The 21,126-nt window shown below is 44.5% G+C and overlaps 1 protein-coding gene across 1 annotated transcript in view; it reads left to right on the top strand.

The window, feature by feature from the left end:
* dnah9 (dynein, axonemal, heavy chain 9) overlaps positions 1-21,126 on the top strand; it is a 124,287-nt gene that overhangs the window by 12,105 nt on the left and 91,056 nt on the right. The window contains exons 14-34 of the mRNA XM_014179529.3: positions 331-572; positions 1,844-1,979; positions 2,142-2,338; positions 3,410-3,672; positions 3,773-3,934; positions 4,132-4,354; positions 4,666-4,832; positions 5,618-5,761; positions 5,981-6,140; positions 6,389-6,677; positions 8,384-8,661; positions 9,020-9,150; positions 9,359-9,485; positions 9,889-10,041; positions 10,342-10,467; positions 10,683-10,922; positions 11,117-11,277; positions 13,737-13,893; positions 15,533-15,637; positions 19,293-19,450; positions 19,786-19,924. Coding sequence (XP_014035004.3) covers positions 331-572; positions 1,844-1,979; positions 2,142-2,338; positions 3,410-3,672; positions 3,773-3,934; positions 4,132-4,354; positions 4,666-4,832; positions 5,618-5,761; positions 5,981-6,140; positions 6,389-6,677; positions 8,384-8,661; positions 9,020-9,150; positions 9,359-9,485; positions 9,889-10,041; positions 10,342-10,467; positions 10,683-10,922; positions 11,117-11,277; positions 13,737-13,893; positions 15,533-15,637; positions 19,293-19,450; positions 19,786-19,924 — 3,758 coding nt within the window. The remainder of the gene's footprint in view (positions 1-330; positions 573-1,843; positions 1,980-2,141; positions 2,339-3,409; positions 3,673-3,772; positions 3,935-4,131; positions 4,355-4,665; positions 4,833-5,617; positions 5,762-5,980; positions 6,141-6,388; positions 6,678-8,383; positions 8,662-9,019; positions 9,151-9,358; positions 9,486-9,888; positions 10,042-10,341; positions 10,468-10,682; positions 10,923-11,116; positions 11,278-13,736; positions 13,894-15,532; positions 15,638-19,292; positions 19,451-19,785; positions 19,925-21,126) is intronic.

Genomic DNA, 21,126 nt, shown 5'->3' with positions numbered 1-21,126 from the left:
ATAACTTAACTAGTCAGGTTGGCAATAGAACAGGCTTTGAAATGATGCCCACCTGACCCAGATAGTGATATATAATGGTCCGTTTCTGCGTAAACAACAACAATAATTGTGTAATGGCAGGGATGCAGAGTTGTGTTCCAAACAAAACAACTACAAGTGTGCTTGCTGTACTTCCTCATCGGCACAGCTAGGAGAGATCAAAAAAGCACCTTATAGTTGAGGACAATTTTTTTGTCCCTTTAAAGTGCATTGAAATGACTTAGATTAAACATAGATTTGAAACCGTAATGGCCCTTTTAACGTCCATTTCCTACCCCTGTTTGTGACCAGGTATCTGGGAGTACATTCAGGAGGTGCGTGAGTGTGTGTGTGACCTGGAGAGGAGGCTCCAGAGGACCAAGGACCACGTGGAGGAGATCCAGGGCTGTATGAGGGCCCTGGCCAGCCCCCTCTATGACCGAAGGGAGGGCAAGAGAGACACCCTGCTCAGCCTGGACGACAGGGCTGACAGGCTGGAGAGGTGTTACGCCCAAATACGCTCTTCCGGAGAGAAGATACACTTCCTGCTGAAGGTGACTATGCCAAATAACATGAAAGTCATAAACACTTCTGGCTTTGCAGGGAACTTTATTGACCATATTAGGAGTTATGTGTTAGTCATCATTGCAAAAGTTAAGAATTTGGCAACTTTTGCTAATGTTTTGTTGTCTGAGTGAGGGAAATGCTGTGAATTAAGAGGACTCAATTTATGTTGAAAGATGAGACGTTGTGGATTATAATTAATACTGCTTTGATGTCATACAAGCAAGCCAAACACCCGCGAGTCCAAATGTGCACTTCACATTTCCATATCATAAAACATGTCATATGCAGTGTCAACTTTTATGGTCATTATGTTTGATGTACAGTTACAAGATGACATGGGGTCATACCCTGGGTTGTTCTGAACAGAGTGAGCCTACGTTTGTCTATTGTGAAGAAAATTCACAGCGGAAACACGCACGTGTGTGCACTCAAGGGCACCTTTCTATGCTCACCAAAATGACGATCTGTTTCTCCGAATTGCCTTGTGAAAGCCGAACACTGTAAGATCGTATATTATAACTTAACCAGTCATATTGGCAATAGAACAGGCCTTCAAATGATGCCCACCTGACCCAGATAGTGATATATAATGGTTTGTTTCTGCGTAAACAACAACAGGGATGCGGAGTTGCGTTCCAAACAAAACAACTACAAGTGTGCTTGCTGTAGTTCCTCATCGGCACAGCTAGGAGAGATCAAAAAAGCACCTTATAGTTGAAGGCTATTTTCTGACCCATAGAAATGCATTGAAATGACTTAGGAACTGTGTACACTTTGGAGAGGTGTGTGTCCACTTGGAGACACCAGTCAGTCCTCTCATTCAAACCCTTGTCATCGTTCTGTCTTATGTTGCACCTACGCCACATTTTCCAGGAATATTTTTTATCATGTTACTGAATGTATCCAGAGTATTTTCAGATGTTGTTATCAACAAATGCTGTGAAAAGTACAGCAAATGTAAAATGCACAGAAAATCAAGTGTAATGTTTGGATTCAGTCTTGTGTCAATTTTAATCTAATGATATTCCCATAAACTCCACTCTATTCCCGTTCAATTGGTACTATGATTATGCATATGTTTTACATATGTCTTATGTAAGAAACATTTCAATTTAACCCTATCCATATAGGCCAATCCCCACGAATGTAAAGGGTTAAATGGTGTGCATTATTCATTTCTTTATACAAATAAAAGGTGCATGTTCTGTGTACATGTTACTCTTTGATTTTGAGTGTGAATGTCTTCGTTCTGTGACAGAGTAACCTGGAGTTGTTCAGAGCAGACCCAGGTTCTGAGGAGTGGAGATCCTATGTGGAGTACATAGACGACATGGTCATAGACGGCTTCTTCAACAGCATTGAATGCTCCCTCAAGTTCTTCCTCGACAACACTGGTGAGCAATGATCTGTTCAGCTTGAATGATCAGTACATTTGTTTGTGTATTCACCTCAGCCTAGGTTTGACTAACAGTCTGGCGAGCACTCCTGAATGGAAGACGTGCACTTTGTACGAGATTCACACATTTTAGTGAAACACCCCTTCTTCCCTCCCTCAGACCAGCGTGGTGGTGTGGCCCCTCTGTTTGAGGCCCAGCTGGACCTGAGGGTCCCTGACATGGTGTTTAACCCTTCGCTGGAGTACGGAGCTGCCGATGGCTTCTATGACCTGGTGGAGAGCCTGGTCAATGACATCTACAGGACTTCTTCTCTGGTGCCACGCCTGGCCGCGCACTGCAGCGTCCCACACTACCAGGTACTACATCACTACCATGGTTGCAAAATTCAGATAACTTTCCCCACATTCCCCGGGATGACATAACCATGATTTCTGGAAAACCTGAGAATTTTGGGGAAGTTACCTACATTTTGCAACCTTACATCTATGTCAAACAGTTTACATTCATGCTGTTTATATGCATGCTGTTTATATTCATGCTGTTTATATTCATGCTGTTTATATGCATGCTGTTTATATGCATGCTGTTTATATTCATGCTGTTTATATGCATGCTGTTTATATGCATGCTGTTTATATTCATGCTGTTTATATTCATGCTGTTTATATTCATGCTGTTTATATGCATGCTGTTTATATGCATGCTGTTTATATGCATGCTGTTTATATTCATGCTGTTTATATTCATGCTGTTTATATGCATGCTGTTTATATTCATGCTGTTTATATTCATGCTGTTTATATGCATGCTGTTTATATTCATGCTGTTTATATTCATGCTGTTTATATGCATGCTGTTTATATTCATGCTGTTTATATTCATGCTGTTTATATGCATGCTGTTTATATTCATGCTGTTTATATTCATGCTGTTTATATGCATGCTGTTTATATTCATGCTGTTTATATTCATGCTGTTTATATTCATGCTGTTTATATGCATGCTGTTTATATTCATGCTGTTTATATTCATGCTGCTCAGACACAAGTTGGTCTCATGAAATATGCCGTATTATTATTATATGTCAAGTTTGTCCAATATTCAGACGGAGATCAATATTCAGACAGAGATCAATAATCCACCCTAAAAGGGACACTGTGAGATTCTGGCATTTTTTTACCATGTTTATGTCTCTGCCTGCAGTATCAAGGAAGTTAGCGGTAGCTTCGCAAGCCAATGCTTACTAGCGTTAGCGCAACTACTGGAAGTCTACAGGTATGCACACAGAGACATAAAAATGGTATGCACGAGTTCATCTGACGCTTAATTGCCAGAATCTCCCAGTATCCCTTTAACCCATAATCTAGAATGTGTATTGTATCTATAATCTATCATCTATAAAATAATTATAATCTGACGACTATCAGGCTGTTATGGAAGACATGGCTGATTTGGCGGACATGCGCCAGCTGCTGATGGAACGTGTGCAGGGCGTCATGGCGACGTGTTGTGAGTTCCGTAACTCTTTGGAGCGCTATGCATACCTGTACGTTGACGACAGGAAGGAGTTTATGCGCCAGTTCCTGCTGTACGGCCACGTGCTGACCAGTCAGGAGATAGAGGCTCATGCAGAGGATGGAGTCCCAGAGAACCCACCTACACTGGAGCAGTTTAGAGAGCAGGTGGATGGGTAAGGGAGATAAATAGTGTGTGTTTTTGAGTGTGTGTGTGCAAGTGTGTATGTAATGATGACTCTGTGTGTGTGTGTGTGTGTGTGTGTGTAACCCCAGATACGAGCGTATCCATGAGGAGGTGCAGGGTCTGGAGCCAGTGTGTGTGTTCCAGGGGTGGATGAGGGTCGATGGACGGGCCTTTAAGAGCGCCCTGCTCAACATCGTCAGGAAGTGGAGCCTCATGTTCAAACAACACCTCATAGACCACGTCACAAACAGGTAGGCAGACTCTAACTCTACCAATATCTCACACAGGTTGTTAGGCAGATAGCAGAGGATTCCGGGGAGAAAAAACACTCTGTCAAAGTATCCTTCCACTTCATGTTGTCTCTCTTGTTTTTAAACATTTAAACATTCTCTCTCTCTCTCTCTCTCTCTCTCTCTCTCTCTCTCTCTCTCTCTCTCTCTCTCTCCAGCCTGTTAGACCTGGAGGAGTTTATCAGTCTAGCAGAGCAGGGGCTGGGTCACAGGGTGGAGCAGGGCGACTATGGTGGCCTGGTGGGGGTCATGGGTCACCTGCTGGCCGTGAAGGAGAGGCAGGGTGGGACGGACGCCATGTTTGAGCCGCTCCAACACACCATTACCCTGCTCAAGACATATGAACAGGAGCTGCCTGACGTGGTCTACAAACAGCTAGAGGTGACCCTTGTCCAAAGTCAATCCATCAAACTCCTACCTCTCTCCTTCCTCCTCCTCTCATTCCTCTGTCCCCTTCTGTCCTTCCTTTTGGCACTCATCCCTCTGTTTTGTCCCACTCCCTCTTTGCTCCTTCTGGTGGTACTCATCCTCCCTCCGATACTCATCCCTCTCTTCCTCCTTTCTCTCTGTCCAGAAGCTATCAGAAAAGTGACTAATGTCTCTGTCCCTCTTTCCTCCTAGTACTTGACACACATTGTCCCCCTCTCCCTCCTTCCTCTGCCTTACACTTGTCTATTTCTCCCTCCCTCTAGGAGCTTCCAGAGAAGTGGACCAACGTGAAGAAGCAGGCGGTGGTGGTGAAACAGCAGGTGGCTCCACTCCAGGCCAGCGAGGTGGCCGGACTACGCAGGAAATGTGCCTCCTTCGACGTGGAGCAACACACCTTCAGAGAGAGCTTCAGGAAAAACGGGCCCTTCAGGTGATACGCACGCCTGCACACACAGGCTGAATTACGTTGACGGAAAGTTGTCCTCTCCCTTGTGTCCTCATTCAATCCTCAGTCCTAAACAGTCCCATAGCTCCTATCCCAGGACATGTGTCCTATTTGATCTTAAAGGGCTGGATACTGTAGGTGTAAGCAATGTGGTTATGGCTCCACATCCCCAACCAGGGGGCTAGCTAAAAACATTGCTTACACCCTTCCGCAAGCAAGACAGGTTTCTCTCCGTCATGGGCCACCATTGCAAAGATCACAAGTTGTTGTTCCCTCCTGTCACACCTCTACATCGATCAGTCTATAATTGTGCAGTGAACAGTTAACGACACAACGCTTACACATTAGGCAAGCATAATTGAATCTTTGCATATGCTAATTGCCCACAGGTAGTGGCACTCCATCATGCTGTCTAATTACTTAATGAATTATGCGCATAATTGTTCCTCTGTAGTGACATGATTTTCTCATTAATGTCATGGATGTCCGGGTTGATAATTGACTGTGCGTGTGGTGTCGGGCCTGGGTAGCCAACCTCCATACCAAACATGTCTTGACAAAGTAGTCAGCTGAAACGGTAACAGACTGGTGCTCAGTCTGGTATGATGTAGGTGTGTCAGCAAGACCCTCTACACAAGGGGCTTTCAAATCGATTTTCTCCCTGGTAGTTAATACATTTATAATGTCAGGTTAACTTAGTATCAATGTGAAAGCATATCAGATGCTGAGGGAGTAACCTTGCTGTGTGGTTCCTCTGTGTGTTATTGTAGGTTTGACAGTGAGAACCCGTATGCCATGCTGAATGCATCCCACAAACAGATCCAGGAGAAGGAGGCTGTGATGGCCGGGCTGGTGGAGTCTGCCAGCCTGTTTGAGGTGACTGTCTCTGACTACAGACAACTACGACAGTGCAGGTGAGACAGGACTACACTTTTTCGAAACTCTTTCCCCACAAGGTTTCTTCCTTCAGAGAGAGTTTGTCCTTCTACGGTTTTCCCTTAGAAGATCCAGGCCGGGTTACTGTAAAGCACTCGGTGTCAAATGTTTTTGTGAAAAGTACTATATTAATACAGTTGTTTGATTGATGTACTGTCTGACTGACTGACTTATTGTTATATCCTGTGGTTCCCCAGGCGTGAGGTGGGGCTGCTGAAGGAGCTGTGGGACATGATAGCTGTAGTAGACAGTACTATGGCTGCCTGGAGGACCACACCATGGAGAGACATCAACGTAGAGGACATGGAGCTGGAGTGTAAACGCTTCAATAAAGACATCCGAGCATTGGATAAAGAGGTGAGAGGGAGAGATGAGGAGGTGGAGGAGAAATAAGTGCAGAGGGGAGAAGAGGAGAGGGAGAGAAAGAGAGATATTACATTGGCCACAATCAAAAAGGAAAAACCCATTGTAAAAGAACAAGTACATTTCCAAATGCATTTCTCACACCTTGCCTCTGCCTTACTTTTCCCTGACACTCACCTCTCCCGACAGTGTTTTTGGGGGTTAATGCTGAATTGTATCATAAAAACCCTTCTACTCCCTAGGTGCGATCGTGGGAGGCGTTCTCAGGTCTGGACAGCAGGGTAAAGAACCTCCTGACCTCCCTCAGGGCCGTAGCAGAGCTCCAGAACCCTGCCATACGGGCCAGACACTGGCACCAGCTAATGGCTGCCACCGGGGTGCGCTTCACCATGGACCAGGAGACAACACTGGCCGACCTGCTGCAGCTCAACCTGCACAACTTTGAGGAGGAGGTGAGGGGCATCGTGGACAAGGCTGTCAAAGAGATGGGCATGGAGAAGGTGCTCTCTGAACTCAACTCTACATGGACTGGTACAGTATAGAATACCCTTAAACTGAGCTCAATTATGACTTTTGTCAGACTCCTGTACTTTTCATGTTTAATCTGTGATTGATTGGTTTGGTTGACTGACTGACTGATTGGTTTGGTTGACTGACTGATTGATTGGTTTGGTTGACTGACTGACTGATTGGTTTGGTTGACTGACTGACTGATTGGTTTGGTTGATTGACTGATTGATTGGTTTGGTTGACTGACTGACTGATTGGTTTGGTTGACTGACTGACTGATTGGTTTGGTTGATTGACTGATTGATTGGTTTGGTTGACTGACTGACTGATTGGTTTGGTTGATTGACTGACTGATTGGTTTGGTTGATTGACTGACTGATTGGTTTCGTTGATTGACTGACTGATTGGTTTGATTGATTGACTGACTGATTGGTTTCGTTGATTGACTGACTGATTGGTTTGATTGATTGACTGACTGACTGACTGATTGGTTTGGTTGACTGATTGGTTTGGTTGATTGACTGACTGATTGGTTTGGTTGATTGACTGACTGATTGGTTTCGTTGATTGACTGACTGATTGGTTTGGTTGATTGACTGACTGATTGGTTTGGTTGATTGACTGACTGATTGGTTTCGTTGATTGACTGACTGATTGGTTTGGTTGATTGACTGACTGATTGGTTTGGTTGATTGACTGACTGATTGGTTTGATTGATTGACTGACTGATTGGTTTGATTGACTGACTGATTGGTTTGATTGATTGACTGACTGACTGATTTGGTTGATTGACTGACTGATTGGTTTGATTGACTGACTGATTGGTTTGGTTGATTGACTGACTGATTGGCTTGGTTGATTGACTGACTGATTGGTTTGATTGATTGACTGACTGATTTGGTTGATTGACTGACTGATTGGTTTGGTTGATTGACTGACTGATTGGCTTGGTTGATTGACTGACTGATTGGTTTGGTTGATTGACTGACTGACTGATTTGGTTGATTGACTGACTGATTGGTTTGGTTGATTGACTGACTGACTGATTTGGTTGATTGACTGACTGACTGGTTTGGTTGATTGACTGACTGATTGGTTTCGTTGATTGACTGACTGATTGGTTTGATTGATTGACTGACTGACTGACTGATGGTTTGGTTGATTGACTGACTGATTGGTTTGATTGATTGACTGACTGACTGACTGGTTTGGTTGATTGACTGATTGGTTTGGTTGATTGACTGACTGATTGGTTTCTTTGATTGACTGACTGATTGGTTTGATTGATTGACTGACTGACTGACTGGTTTGGTTGATTGACTGACTGATTGGCTTGGTTGATTGACTGACTGATTGGTTTGGTTGATTCACTGACTGATTGGTTTGATTGATTGACTGACTGACTGATTGGTTTGATTGATTGACTGACTGACTGACTGATCGGTTTGGTTGATTGACTGACTGATTGGTTTGTTTGATTGACTGACTGATTGGTTTGATTGATTGACTGACTGACTGATCGGTTTGGTTGATTGATTGACTGACTGATCGGTTTGGTTGATTGATTGACTGACTGATCGGTTTGGTTGATTGCTTGACTGACTGATTGGTTTGATTGATTGACTGACTGACTGATTGGTTTGATTGATTGACTGACTGACTGACTGATCGGTTTGGTTGATTGACTGACTGATTGGTTTGGTTGATTGACTGACTGATTGCTCCAGGTATGCAGTTCCAGTACGAGCCTCACCACCGTACCCAGGTGCCCTTGCTGCGCTCGGACGAGGACCTGATTGAAACCCTGGAGGACAATCAGGTCCAGCTGCAGAACCTCATGTCCTCCAAGTACATCGCCCACTTCCTGGAGGAGGTGTCATTGTGGCAACGGAAGTTATCAGTGGCGGACGGAGTGATATCCATCTGGTTCGAGGTGCAGCGTACCTGGACCCATCTGGAGAGCATCTTCATAGGCTCTGAGGACATCCGCTCACAGCTGCCCGAGGTCAGACACACACACACACACATGCACACACATGCTCAAAGACACACACACACACACACACACACTCGCATATGCATGCACACGTGCACTCCCATTTCACAAGTTTGTTTTTTATCCTTCATAAGGGCTCTGTCTGTACCACTTTCATGCATGTTAATGAATACATAATTAGTCTAAACACCAGCCCACTTTGTAAATCAGAGTTATACATTTCCTTAATTACCTTGATGATGATGCTATTCCTCCGGTTCCAGTGGTAGTCGTAAAGCCAGATGTTTGTAGTTAATATCTCTCTGTGTGATTGTCCTCTGGGAACTCCTATCCCCTGGCCGGGCTCCCACAATGCAACTCTCCTCAGGACTCCAAACGCTTTGAAGGGATTGATGCTGATTTCAAAGAGCTGGCGAACGCAGCCCATGAAACACCCAACGTGGTGGAGGCCACCAATAAAGCAGGCCTGTTCAGCAAACTGGAGGACATTCAGAGCAGGTGGGGGAAGGAGAGGGAGTCTGTGGTGGTGTGAAGGGATTCTCTTTCTCACAGTGCACTGAAATTCATGTTAGAGGAAAGAGAATGATTGTGTAATCGATAGAAAAAGGCAACACATACAAATGTAAGAACTTACCCATGGATGTATTTATACACTTGCACATATTCACACAATTCACTGATAATGACTGTGTGTAACCTTGTGTAGACTGTCTCTGTGTGAGAAGGCCTTGGCTGAGTATCTGGACACCAAGCGTCTGGCCTTCCCCAGATTCTACTTCATCTCCTCTGCTGACATGCTGGACATACTGTCCAATGGAACCAACCCACTCCAGGTAGGAACCTATACCCATTAGGTGTATCCACAAAGCCTCTCAGATTAGGAGTGCTTATCTAGGATCAGTTTAGCCTTTTAGATCATATTGAATACAATTATATTGACAGTTTGAGACCTGATCCTAGATCACTACTCTTACTCTGAGACGTTTTCACAGTGAATAATGAATACTGACAAGTTTTTTGCTCATACCTGTAGGGCTCTGAGTCTCCACAAGAGAGCAGTGTTGGTCATAGTTTGCCAGAGTCTTTACACCTCATCCTGGGAATAAAAAAAAGGGCTAAATTATTCTCTTCAGTGTTGAAGGATGGTTGAACAACGACTTTTGTTGAAACCTGTCAATAAAGCGTGGTCCTTACTTTTCCTGACATTAGTCCCTACTCGTCCTGCTCCGTCCCTAGGTCCAGAGACATCTATCCAAGCTGTTTGACAACACAGCTAAGATGCAGTTTGAGACTGACACGGAGGGGAACCCTACTAAGACAGGCCTGGGCATGTTCAGTAGGGAGGAGGAGTATGTCCCCTTTAATCAGCCCTGCGACTGCACCGGACAGGTAACACTATTATGGGGGACAGGGATTTGACGATGTTAGCATTTGTCAGATGTTCTCAGTCCAATCTGTGAAGTATCAAAGCATGTAAATCAAATGTATTCATTTCCTATTAGTCCCCTTCATTTGAATGAAAAGCCAGTTGTGTATATTCATGTTGTCTGATGCCCCTCGGTTCTAAAATGACAAACACATTCATAGTATGGATGTGTAGTACGTCATCATTATGTGTGTGGTTGCCTTCAGGGGGAGGTGGGATTGCACTGTGTTCTATGTCATCATTATCTGAGGGGTTGTCTTCAGGTGGAGATGTGGTTGAACCGTGTTCTGGAAACCATGCGGTCAACAGTGCGTCATGAGATGACAGAGGCAGTGATGGGCTATGAGGACAAACCCAGAGAACAGTGGCTGTTTGACTACCCCGCTCAGGTAATACTGTATTACATTAGAATTAGAAGGTGTGTTAGAGCAGGGCTGTCACAAAAGCCTGCACACCAAATAGCTCTCCAGGAGGAGGGTTGACCACTCCTGCCATGACCTGTGTCTTTTTATCGATCTGTGTCGTGCACTCAGCTCTGTAACTCGAACGTCTGTCTTCCTCTGACCTTTGACCTCTAACTTCTAATGTGTATATCGCCCTCTAGGTGGCCCTGACGTGTACTCAGATCTGGTGGACGTCCGACGTGGGCATGGCCTTCTCCCGTCTGGAGGAGGGATATGAGAACGCCATGAAGGAATATAACAGGAAGCAGGTCGCCCAGCTCAACACACTAATCTCCATGCTGATTGGACAGCTGTCGCCGGGCGACCGCCAGAAGGTCATGACCATCTGCACCATAGACGTCCATGCGAGGGACGTGGTCGCTAAGATCATCGCTCAGAAGGTATCAGTTTTAGTTTGTTTTCAACCTTTTCTCAATTATGAAATTAACATAATGATAAAGGCTTTAAAAAAGTTTTGCAACTTTAACGAAGACAGAAAGTGTTTTGGATGTTTGTTTTTTTACTCATCCCTGTTTTTCGTCTTCTTCCAATTCCCTCTCTCTCTCTCTCCATTCCCTCATTCTCCCATCGCCAGGTGGAGAACTCTCAGGCGTTCCTATGGTTGTCTCAGCTACGTCATCGCTGGGATGAGAAGGAGAGACACTGCTTCGCCAACATCTGTGACGCCCAGTTCCTCTATTCATACGAGTACCTGGGCAACACACCACGACTTGTCATAACCCCTCTGACTGACAGGTACACTGACCAATAAAAACAATGCTGGCACAGGGTATCACATTCTGATTGGTTTTCATCTCACTCACAGGTAAGTACTACTATGGTTGTTTACTTTTTTGATAGACAAGTTAGGGCGAGCCTAATCTCTCGTGAACAGATTCTCCGCGAAAACCAAATAATCTGTCAGGACGGGATGGAATTGGTAGGATAACGAGCAGCAGTAGTTCTGGTGTTTGGATTTTTGTCACTGATTGTTTGGATGTATCAGGATTGGGCGAAGGCAGTGCTTAAACTTTGACTGCTTTGCACATGTGGTGAAATGTGGTGAAATTAGCCGTCAACTCGACACATGGAATGGGGCAGGAGCAGTTGTGGGTCAGGTCGGCTGTGGGCAGGGTGGCTACTTTGATGAATCTAAAATCTAAAATATGTTTCGATTTTGTTTAACACTTTTTTGGTTACTACATGATTCCATACGTGTTATTTCATAGTTTTGATGTCTTCACTATTATTCTACAATGTAGAAAATAGTCAAAATCAAGAAAAACTCTTGAATGAGTATAGTTGTGTCCAAACTTTTGACTGGTACTGTACATGTAAGAGATTAGCTAGCTAGCCACTCTAGCTAGCTAGTTAGCTGGCTAACATTATAGGTTTAGAGTCACGTCTAACAATAAAAATCATTATTTTCTAATCGATTTTTGTGTTCATAATTTCTGTAAATACTTTTTATGCATGCTTATGATTTATACATGCTTATGTTATAGTGATTCACTTTTTCAAACTTTGAAAATGCATATGAGTATGCTCTTAATGCAGTTATGCAGTCTAATACACCTACAGTTGGATTCCAAACTTGTTTAGCATTATCTAGTCCAAATATGGCACGATTCCACTGTTTTATCCATTAGCATCACTTTCATTGGGGAACTTTTATTTTGAAGGTGAACTGCAAATTCACTATTGTGGCTAATCGTTTTTTTAGGCAAGTCAGTTAAGAACATATTCTTATTTACAATGACGGCCTACCAAAAGGCAAAAGGCCTCCTGCGGGGACGGGGGCCTGGGATTGTTATTGTGGTTAGCTTCTCATATGTAGGGACAAGCGGGAACCAGGGCCAGAGGACTGACACATTGGCCAACATTCCAATAGAAATGTATTATATAGAACAAACATGCCTCTCTGATTCTAAGGAATCATGTCAGTTCTATTCATGCCATTTCTATCTGCAACTTATTCTCTTGGGGGGAAAAAAAGAATCATAAGAAAAATGTTTTGTTGTTTAGCACCTTTCATACAAGCAATTTCCGCTTGAACTGGGTTACTACATTATTGTGGGAAACATCACAGATAAAGTCTGAATATAAAAAGTGGATTTATGACCTGTTTCTGTAGTCCTCTGGCAAACTGCGCTGTGGCTGTGGAACTGACCATTAGCCTATTCCCTTTGAAGCCAGAACAAAGCACCACAAAGACAATGGTGTTTGAAGGCTGGATCACTGATCAGCGGCCATGTGCTCGTAGAGGCAGCATATGGCCAGAGACTGTGCTCTATCTCGTTATCTCTGCCTGTCAAACTTCTGACCACTGACCCTCTGTCATTCAGCCATACTGGAGTCAGGGAAAGTTTGATACAAAGTTGTCATTCATTCACAGATGGCTACTGGCCAACTTAAACAGTTTGATTTCAGGTTTCAGATGTGTTTGGATTTCAATCACATAATTCTGGAAGTGTTTTTTTTAAAGGATTGTGATGGCATCCCCATTGGTAGAAAAACAATGATGTAATCATACATACACAATACTTAAAGTGTTTCAGCCCCTTCTGAGAACTGTGTTTAGGCATTTTAGGTATTCAGAACAGGCAGGTTTGTAGCCACCCAGACAGTTGATTGTGAGATATATGGCCATATTTTCAAAATGACTATAAAAACGTTGGCAACAGTCTCTGGATGACACAGATTGGATCGTTTGTCTTCCGGTAGCTTGCATATCTCTTTAACACACTCTTTCTCTCTTTCTCTCTCTCTCTCTCTCTCTCTCTCTCTCTCTCTCTCTCTCTCTCTCTTCTCTCTCTCTCTCTCTCTCTCTCTCTCTCTCTCTCTCTCTCTCTCTTTCTCTCTCTCTCTCTCTCTCTCTCTCTCTCTCTCTCTCTCACAGTATATTGTCTATTTACCCTGTGCTTGCTGAAATGATTACCACATTGATTTCAGAGGCGAAACAATGCATTTATATTGATGATCAATTTCAGATTTGATCGTCTCTATCAGTCCTCCTAAACACCTTAGTGTGCTATTGAAACATGCAGATTGTTGTTGCATTTAAATGCCTGCTTGTTATTTGACTTGAGTTAATCAGCCTATGAAGTGAAGTTGTTATTACTAAGAGTGTGTGTGTGTGTGTGTGTGTGTGTGCGTGCGTGCGTGCGTGCGTGTGTGCGTGCGTGTGTGTGTGTGTGCGTGTGTGTGTTTCCCAGGTGCTACATCACTCTTACCCAGTCCCTCCACCTGACTATGAGTGGTGCTCCAGCAGGCCCAGCAGGCACTGGCAAGACAGAGACCACCAAGGATCTGGGCCGAGCCCTTGGCATCATGGTCTATGTATTCAACTGCTCCGAGCAGATGGACTACAAGGTGGGCTCCCACTCCTTCTGCAGACAGGCTATGAATCATCTAAGTCAGGGATGGGCAACTTTTGATGGGGGTGGGGGCCACAAGAAAACAACTCATCATGAGGGCCCGCAGTTGCTCACGGGTCTGCGTACCCACATCCATACCTCCCACGTTGTGGGCAAAACATCTTAGTGGCCCCACTCTTGACAGCAGAGAACATTTAAAACACTTTTTTAGAGTTCATTTCGTGCAATTCTACACATTTTGCCACGGAGTGTAGAGCAAATGTTGCTATTTAAAGTAAGTTTGCTGCAATTCTAAAAACATTTTCATGTGGTGGTGAGGAAAATGTGCTGTTTTACAGCTAATTTCCTGCAATTCTACACATCTTGCCATAGGGTGGAGAGAAATGTTTGCAGTTTTTAATATATCTGAGTGAGACTGACTAACAAAATCAATGGGTGCCCCCCGGACGATAATTCGACCATGATAACAAGTTTGGATAGCTGGCCGCTGAACTAATTTAGCAATCTAAAAAAAGTTAGCTGACATGGGCTAATTGACTATCAGTGACTGACATAACAAGAGTAAAACTGCTGATGCACAACCACATTTCGAAATTGCACCTTGTGTATTCTACTATTCTAACTCTCAACAGTAAGTTGAGACCCCGACTGGGTTTTTTGGCGCGGGGGGGATTAATCCGAGGGCCTTCAAAAGGGGGGCGGGCCGCCAGTTGCCCATCCCTGATCTAAGTCCTGCTTCTCCGACTCTACTCGGTGTGGATATCTGACACGGAGATGGAGGGGAGAGGAGGGTAAAGAGAGCTCCCTGTCTCTCTCTTTCTGTCTTCTCCTCTCTCTCTCTCTCTCCCTCTGTCCTTGAAGGAAGAACATAACAGTTCAACCTGATGGATGCATTTATTTTGCTGTTAAGTGGTGTCAGACGCCCTTCTCAGTGTTCCTGCTTCAACACACACGCACACGCACACACACACACGCACACACACTCACACTCACTGCATATAGAGCGGTCAATAGAGACGCAGGCACAATCACTTCATACAGCTTGTTGCTGCCTGCCTAGACAGGAGAATTATTATTGCCTTTCCCACTCTACACACACACACACACACACACACACACACACACACACACACACACACACACACACACACACACACACACACACACACACACACACACACACACACACACACACACACACTGCATTGATATGTCAGAGACAAGTGCTAATATGCACCAGGAGATGCAGCGGTGGTGTAGTCATACAACCAAGCGACACACACAGTCAGGCTTGGTTAGTATCAGGGCTCTGCCCTATAATAGAGAGGAGAGACTTGGATCCTACCTCTCTCCTGTCTAGTGAATCTCAGGAGGCTGTTTCACCTGCACAGAAGTTTGGGTTCTGTGTCTGTGGAGAAAACTGATGGTGTGCGTTGGCATTTAACCTTTTTCATATTGGAATAGACAGACAGCAACAAAATGTCACCCGTTTAGGCAAGAAAGGTTAGGCCCTTGCTTTTGTGGTAAATCTCAAATGTCTGTTGTCGTTCTTACCTTCAATTTTACTATGTATAGAACACATCTCTTTCTCTCTTCTCTCTCTCTTCTCTCTCTTTCTCTGACCCTTCCTGCAGTCGTGTGGCAACATCTATAAAGGCCTGGCCCAGACAGGAGCGTGGGGCTGCTTTGATGAATTTAACAGGATCTCTGTGGAGGTGCTGTCTGTGGTCGCTGTGCAGGTAAGCATGTCCCTGGGCTAATCATAGAGTGCGCTCCAAAGGTATTGGCACAGTGACCCTTTTTATTTTGTCTCTGTACTGTAAAGAAGAATATAATATGTTTCTAAACACTTCTATTGCAGATAGTCCTGAATGAATTGTGAATAAGGATGAGTGAGAAGGTTACAGATGCACAAATATCATACCCCCTCCAAAATGCTAACCTCCCCTGTTGTTGTAATGGTGAGAGGTTAGCATGTCTTGGGGGTATGATGTTTGTACAGCTGTAACTTTCTCACTCTTCATTATTCACGATTCATTCAGGACTATCCATAATCATAGTAGCTTCCACATGAATGTAGACGTGTTTACAATAAAAGTGACTCCTAAATTGCACAATACATTATTTACCATTCATTTCTATTGGGCACAATACCTTTGGAACTTACTGTATACAGTACTAATAAGTCATGATTGCATTGAGTTAGCACAGTACACGTTCATATTTTTGTCATCGTAATGTGTATTGTTGCAAAACTCATAACTAGCCTACGGGTATTGTTGCGCTCACTTTGTCTAGGTGTCCTAGGCCTAGTTACATGACCTGTAACCTAAATGAATGTGTGCATTTATGTGACAAATCAGCATTTGAGGACGTGATGGATACATGTGCCCAGGGAGACATCAATCTCACCTAGGTGAAAAAAAGACTCTTAAAACCAACAAACCCCCAGTAACATCACGGCTTGCAAACTGGGAACACTCACTGACGATCACCTTAATTGGTAGCACCTGATGTGCTTATCAACCAGACTCAGCATTTGGACAAGGTTGCTGCTGCCCCCTGGGGGATGGAGTATGAAAATGTATCCTGGATAGTGTGTTTGTCTATGTCCTAACACTTACCTTAAACCATATCATAACATTATGTGCAGTAGATAATGCTGATAGGGTTTCATCATCATCAGACTGGCAGTATAGCACTGCACAGCCAGTTTCTCTGCCCTCTCCCCGGCAGCTAGCTATGAAAGGAAACATTCTCAATAAGTCAGAGTGAGAGAGAGAGAGAGAGAGAGAGAGAACTTTGAAATTGTAAAGCGGCAGAACAGAGCAATAGATGGGCGTTAGCAGGCGTATTGAATAATAAATCAAGCTATGCTTCGAAAGGATGAAAGGAAGAAGACCTTGGATAAGACTGGCAGAAAACAATAAAATGGTTCTGAGGGGCGCTCTCCCACCCGCTCCAGTACCCTCTTCTCCTTCCAATGCGCTTCACCCAGGTTGTGTTCATAACAGCACGCCACAGAAAACATTTTAAACTGTTTTGCAACGGAACAACAAAATTAGCGTTTCTCATTGGACAAGTCCAGGTAGTGCCTCCCTCCCTTTTTCTCAGTCTGTTTTTCTTCTGTTCTTTGCCTAATGAATACGACCCACCCGTCTTCTCCATAAGCGAATGTCAGAGGAAGGTGTACAATAATCCATTCTGTTTAAGGGGAGAGCAGGCGCCATAACGTTGCTGCAGTTTGTGAGTGCGTTCGCAGGTGGCAGGATCAATTCTCCATTAGGTAAAGGGCAGGGAAACAGAAGGCAGCACAGACACAGCTGAATGGAGACAAATGAGCTAAATTCAGCCCCTCTCTTCTCCTCAACAGAACTGTCTGTTGGTGAAATTGTCTGCAAAATACCAGACTGGATGATGAATAATGACTAATGGGTGTATAATTATGGGAGTGCTGTTTCATATACACAGAGTCAACACAGAATTTTCTAAACTAATCTATTTTACCACACCCTCTACAGTTGAGATCTTGGGTTCAGCCAAGGACACGGAAAAGTTAATCTCATTCTTACTGTACACATCCTAGACACACACACACACACACACACACACACACACACACACACACACACACACACACACACACACACGAGATGTAGGATATGTGAAATGATGAGGGTGAACTAGTGTTGCCGTTTCATCATTTCAGTAAACGCTAGCTAATAGCACATATCATTGCCGTGGCTATTTTTTAGAGTGTGAATACCATTCCATTTTGTTTTGTTTGGTGATTGATTACGAGTGGTTGTATCTTACAAGATCACCTACCTACGGGGACATCTGCAGAACCCTTTTGGAACTATTTTTTCTAAACTCAGCAAAAAAAGTAACATCCTCTCACTGTCAACTGCGTGTATTTTCAGCAAACTTAACATGTGTAAATATTTGTATGAACATAACAAGATTCAACAAATGAGACATAAACTGAACAAGTTCCACAGACATGTGACTAACGGAAATGAAATAATGTGTCCCCGAACAAAGGGGGGGTCAAAATCTAAGGTGGTGTGGTCAACAGCTGCATTAAGTACTGCAGTGCATCTCCTCCTCATGGACTGCACCAGATTTGCCAGTTCTTGCTGTGAGATGTTACCCCACTCTTCCACCAAGGCACCTGCAAGTTCCCGGACATTTCTGGGGGGAATGGCCCTAGCCCTCACCCTCCGATCCAACAGGTCCCAGACGTGCTCAATGGGATTGAGATCCAGGCTCTTCGCTAGCCATGGCAAAACACTGACATTGCTGTCTTGCAGGATATCACGCACAGAACGAGCAGTATGGCTGGTGGCATTGTCATGCTGCAGGGTCATGTCAGGATGACCCTGCAGGAAGGGTACCACATGTGGGAGGAGGATGTCTTCCCTGTAACGCACAGCATTGAGATTGCCTGCAATGACAACAAGTTCAGTCAGATGATGCTGTGACACACCGCCCCAGACCCTCCACCTCCAAATCGATCCCGCTCCAGAGTACAGGCCTCGGTGTAACAGTCATTCCATCGACGATAAACGCAAATCCGACCATCACCCCTGGTGAGACCAAACCGCGACTCGTCAGTGAAGAGCACTTTTTGCCAGTCCTGTCTGGTCCAGCGATGGTGTGTTTGTGCCCATAGGCGACGTTGTTGCCAGTGATGTCTGGTGAGGACCTGCTTTACAACAGGCCTACAAGCCCTCAGTCCACCTCTCTCAGCCTATTGCGGACAGTCTGAGCACTGATGGAGGGATTGTGCGTTCCTGGTGTAACTCGGGCAGTTGCTGTTGTCATCCTGTACCTGTCTCACAGGTGTGATGTTCGGATGTACCGATCCTGTGCAGGTGTTGTTACATGTGGTCTGCCACTGCGAGGACGATCGGCTGTCCATCCTGTCTCCCTGTAGCGCTGTCTTAGGCATCTCACAGTACGGACATGGCAATTTATTGCCCTGGCTACATCTGTAGTCCTCATGCCTCCTTGCAGCATGCCTAAGGCACGTTCACGCAGATGAGCAGGCATCTTTCTTTTGGTGTTTTTCAGAGTCAGTAGAAAGGCCTCTTTAGTGTCCTAAGTTTTCATAACTGTGACCTTAATTGCCTACTGTCTGTAAGCTGTTAGTGTTTTAATGACCATTCCACAGGTGCATGTTCATAAATTTTTTATGGTTCATTGAACAAGCATGGGAAACAGTGTTTAAACCCTTTACAATGAAGATCTGTGAAGTTATTTGTATTTTTACGAATTATCTTTGAAAGAGAGGGTCCTGAAAAAGGGACGTTTCTTTTTTTGCTGAGTTTAGTTCCTGACTGTCTTATATCTCTATATATCTCTGTATATCTATATATCTGTCCTGTCCAGGTGAAGAGCATCCAGGACGCCATCCGAGACAAGAAGCAGAGGTTTAACTTCATGGGCGAGGAGGTGAATCTTTTCCCCTCTGTAGGTATCTTCATCACTATGAACCCAGGCTACGCTGGCAGGACCGAACTACCTGAGAATCTCAAGGCCCTGTTTAGGTAACACACGGAACATGCACAAAAGTGTTTCCTTGTTTTTAAAATGCTAGAATGTCATTTTTTAAACAATGAAATGATGAGACTGATGGAAAAAGAAAGATGAATTACCCCTTTCAAGGCATTCACCTTGGGATGTTTATGATATTTTTGACGGAAGAAAAGCTGACAAACGACAATGAATATATTTCAGTCCCACAGTTACATGTAGTACTCTTGGTGAACTGAATGTCCCCGACGGGATTTGTACCAGGGTTGACTGGAAGCTACATGACTGAGTCAGCCCTCTGAACTAAATCTTACTCTCTCTCCCTCTATACCTCCCTCCCTCTCTGTAGGCCTTGTGCCATGGTAGTACCAGACTTTGAATTGATCTGTGAGATCATGTTGGTGGCTGAAGGTTTCCTCGATGCCAGAGTCCTGGCAAGGAAGTTCATCACCCTCTACACACTCTGCAAAGAGCTGCTTTCCAAACAGGTACAGTATGCTTCAGATCCCTGATCTTATGCACTAGCTCCATTACAGCCTGGTCCCTTGTCTGTTTGTGCTGGCTTGTGGCAAGACAATGACCATACAGTAGGAGTTGGCAAGACAGCACAAACAGATCTGGGACTAGGCTAGGCTAGCTCCATTATGTCCATGATGATTATTACTCAAAAATGGCTCGATATAGAGAAGAACTACAGCTCCATACAGAATCTGATATTCTAAAATCTGAAGCACTGCCATACAGGAAGTGGATGAACATTACATTTGATACTCTGCATGGCCTGTATGTGGTGCGTGGCAATGAGTGTTACAGAACATGTATTTGACACTCAGCATAGAGTAGGGTTGTTGCTGTGACTGTATTACCACCACACCGGCAGTCATGACTCATGTCCAAGGTAAAATTCGATGTGACTGTTGAGTCATGGTAATCTCTTGTTATGCACTCTGGACATGCATTAGTAGTACGATCATCAGGTCGCTAATGGCCTGGTACTCAGGGCTCTATTTAAGCAATAAGGAATGAGGGGGTGTGGTATATGGCCAATATATCACGGCTAAGGGATGTTATTTTGCACGACGCAACGGGGAGTGCCTGGATACAGCCCTTAGCTATGGTATATTAGCCATATATCACAAACCCCACGAGGTGCCTTATTGCTATTATAAACTGGTTATCAATGAAATTGGAGCAGCACAAATACATGTTTTGTCATACCCGCTGTCAGCCAATCAGCATTCAGGGCTCGAACCACCCAGTTTATAATATGAAATAACTTGCTTTGTACAAACTTGTGTGTAACAAAGATATATGTATAGGTTAACGTGTTAGAATATCTTGTTTGGGCCTCCCGAGTGGCGCAGTGGTCTAAGGCACTGCATCGCAGTGCTAGAGGCATCACTACAGACCCTGGTTCGTTCCCAGGCTGTGTCGCAACTGGCCGTGACCGGGAGACCCATGAGCCGATGCACAATTGGCCCAGTGTCATTTCGGGTTAGGGGACAGTTTGGCCGGCCTGGATGTCCTTGTTCCATTGCGCTCATAGCGACTCCTTGTGGCGGGCTGGGCGCATGCACACTGTACGGTGTTTCGTCCGACACATTGGTGCGGCTGGCTTCTGGGTTAAGTGAGTAGTGTGTCAAGAAGCAGTGTGGCTTGGCAGGGTCGTGTTTCGGAGGATTCATGGCTC

This window comes from Salmo salar, chromosome 28 (assembly GCF_965601325.2).
Source record: "Salmo salar chromosome 28, fSalSal1, whole genome shotgun sequence".
Taxonomy (NCBI): domain Eukaryota; kingdom Metazoa; phylum Chordata; class Actinopteri; order Salmoniformes; family Salmonidae; genus Salmo; species Salmo salar.
Note: the sequence above shows the minus strand (reverse complement) of the source record. Positions and strands in the feature narration are given on the sequence as shown.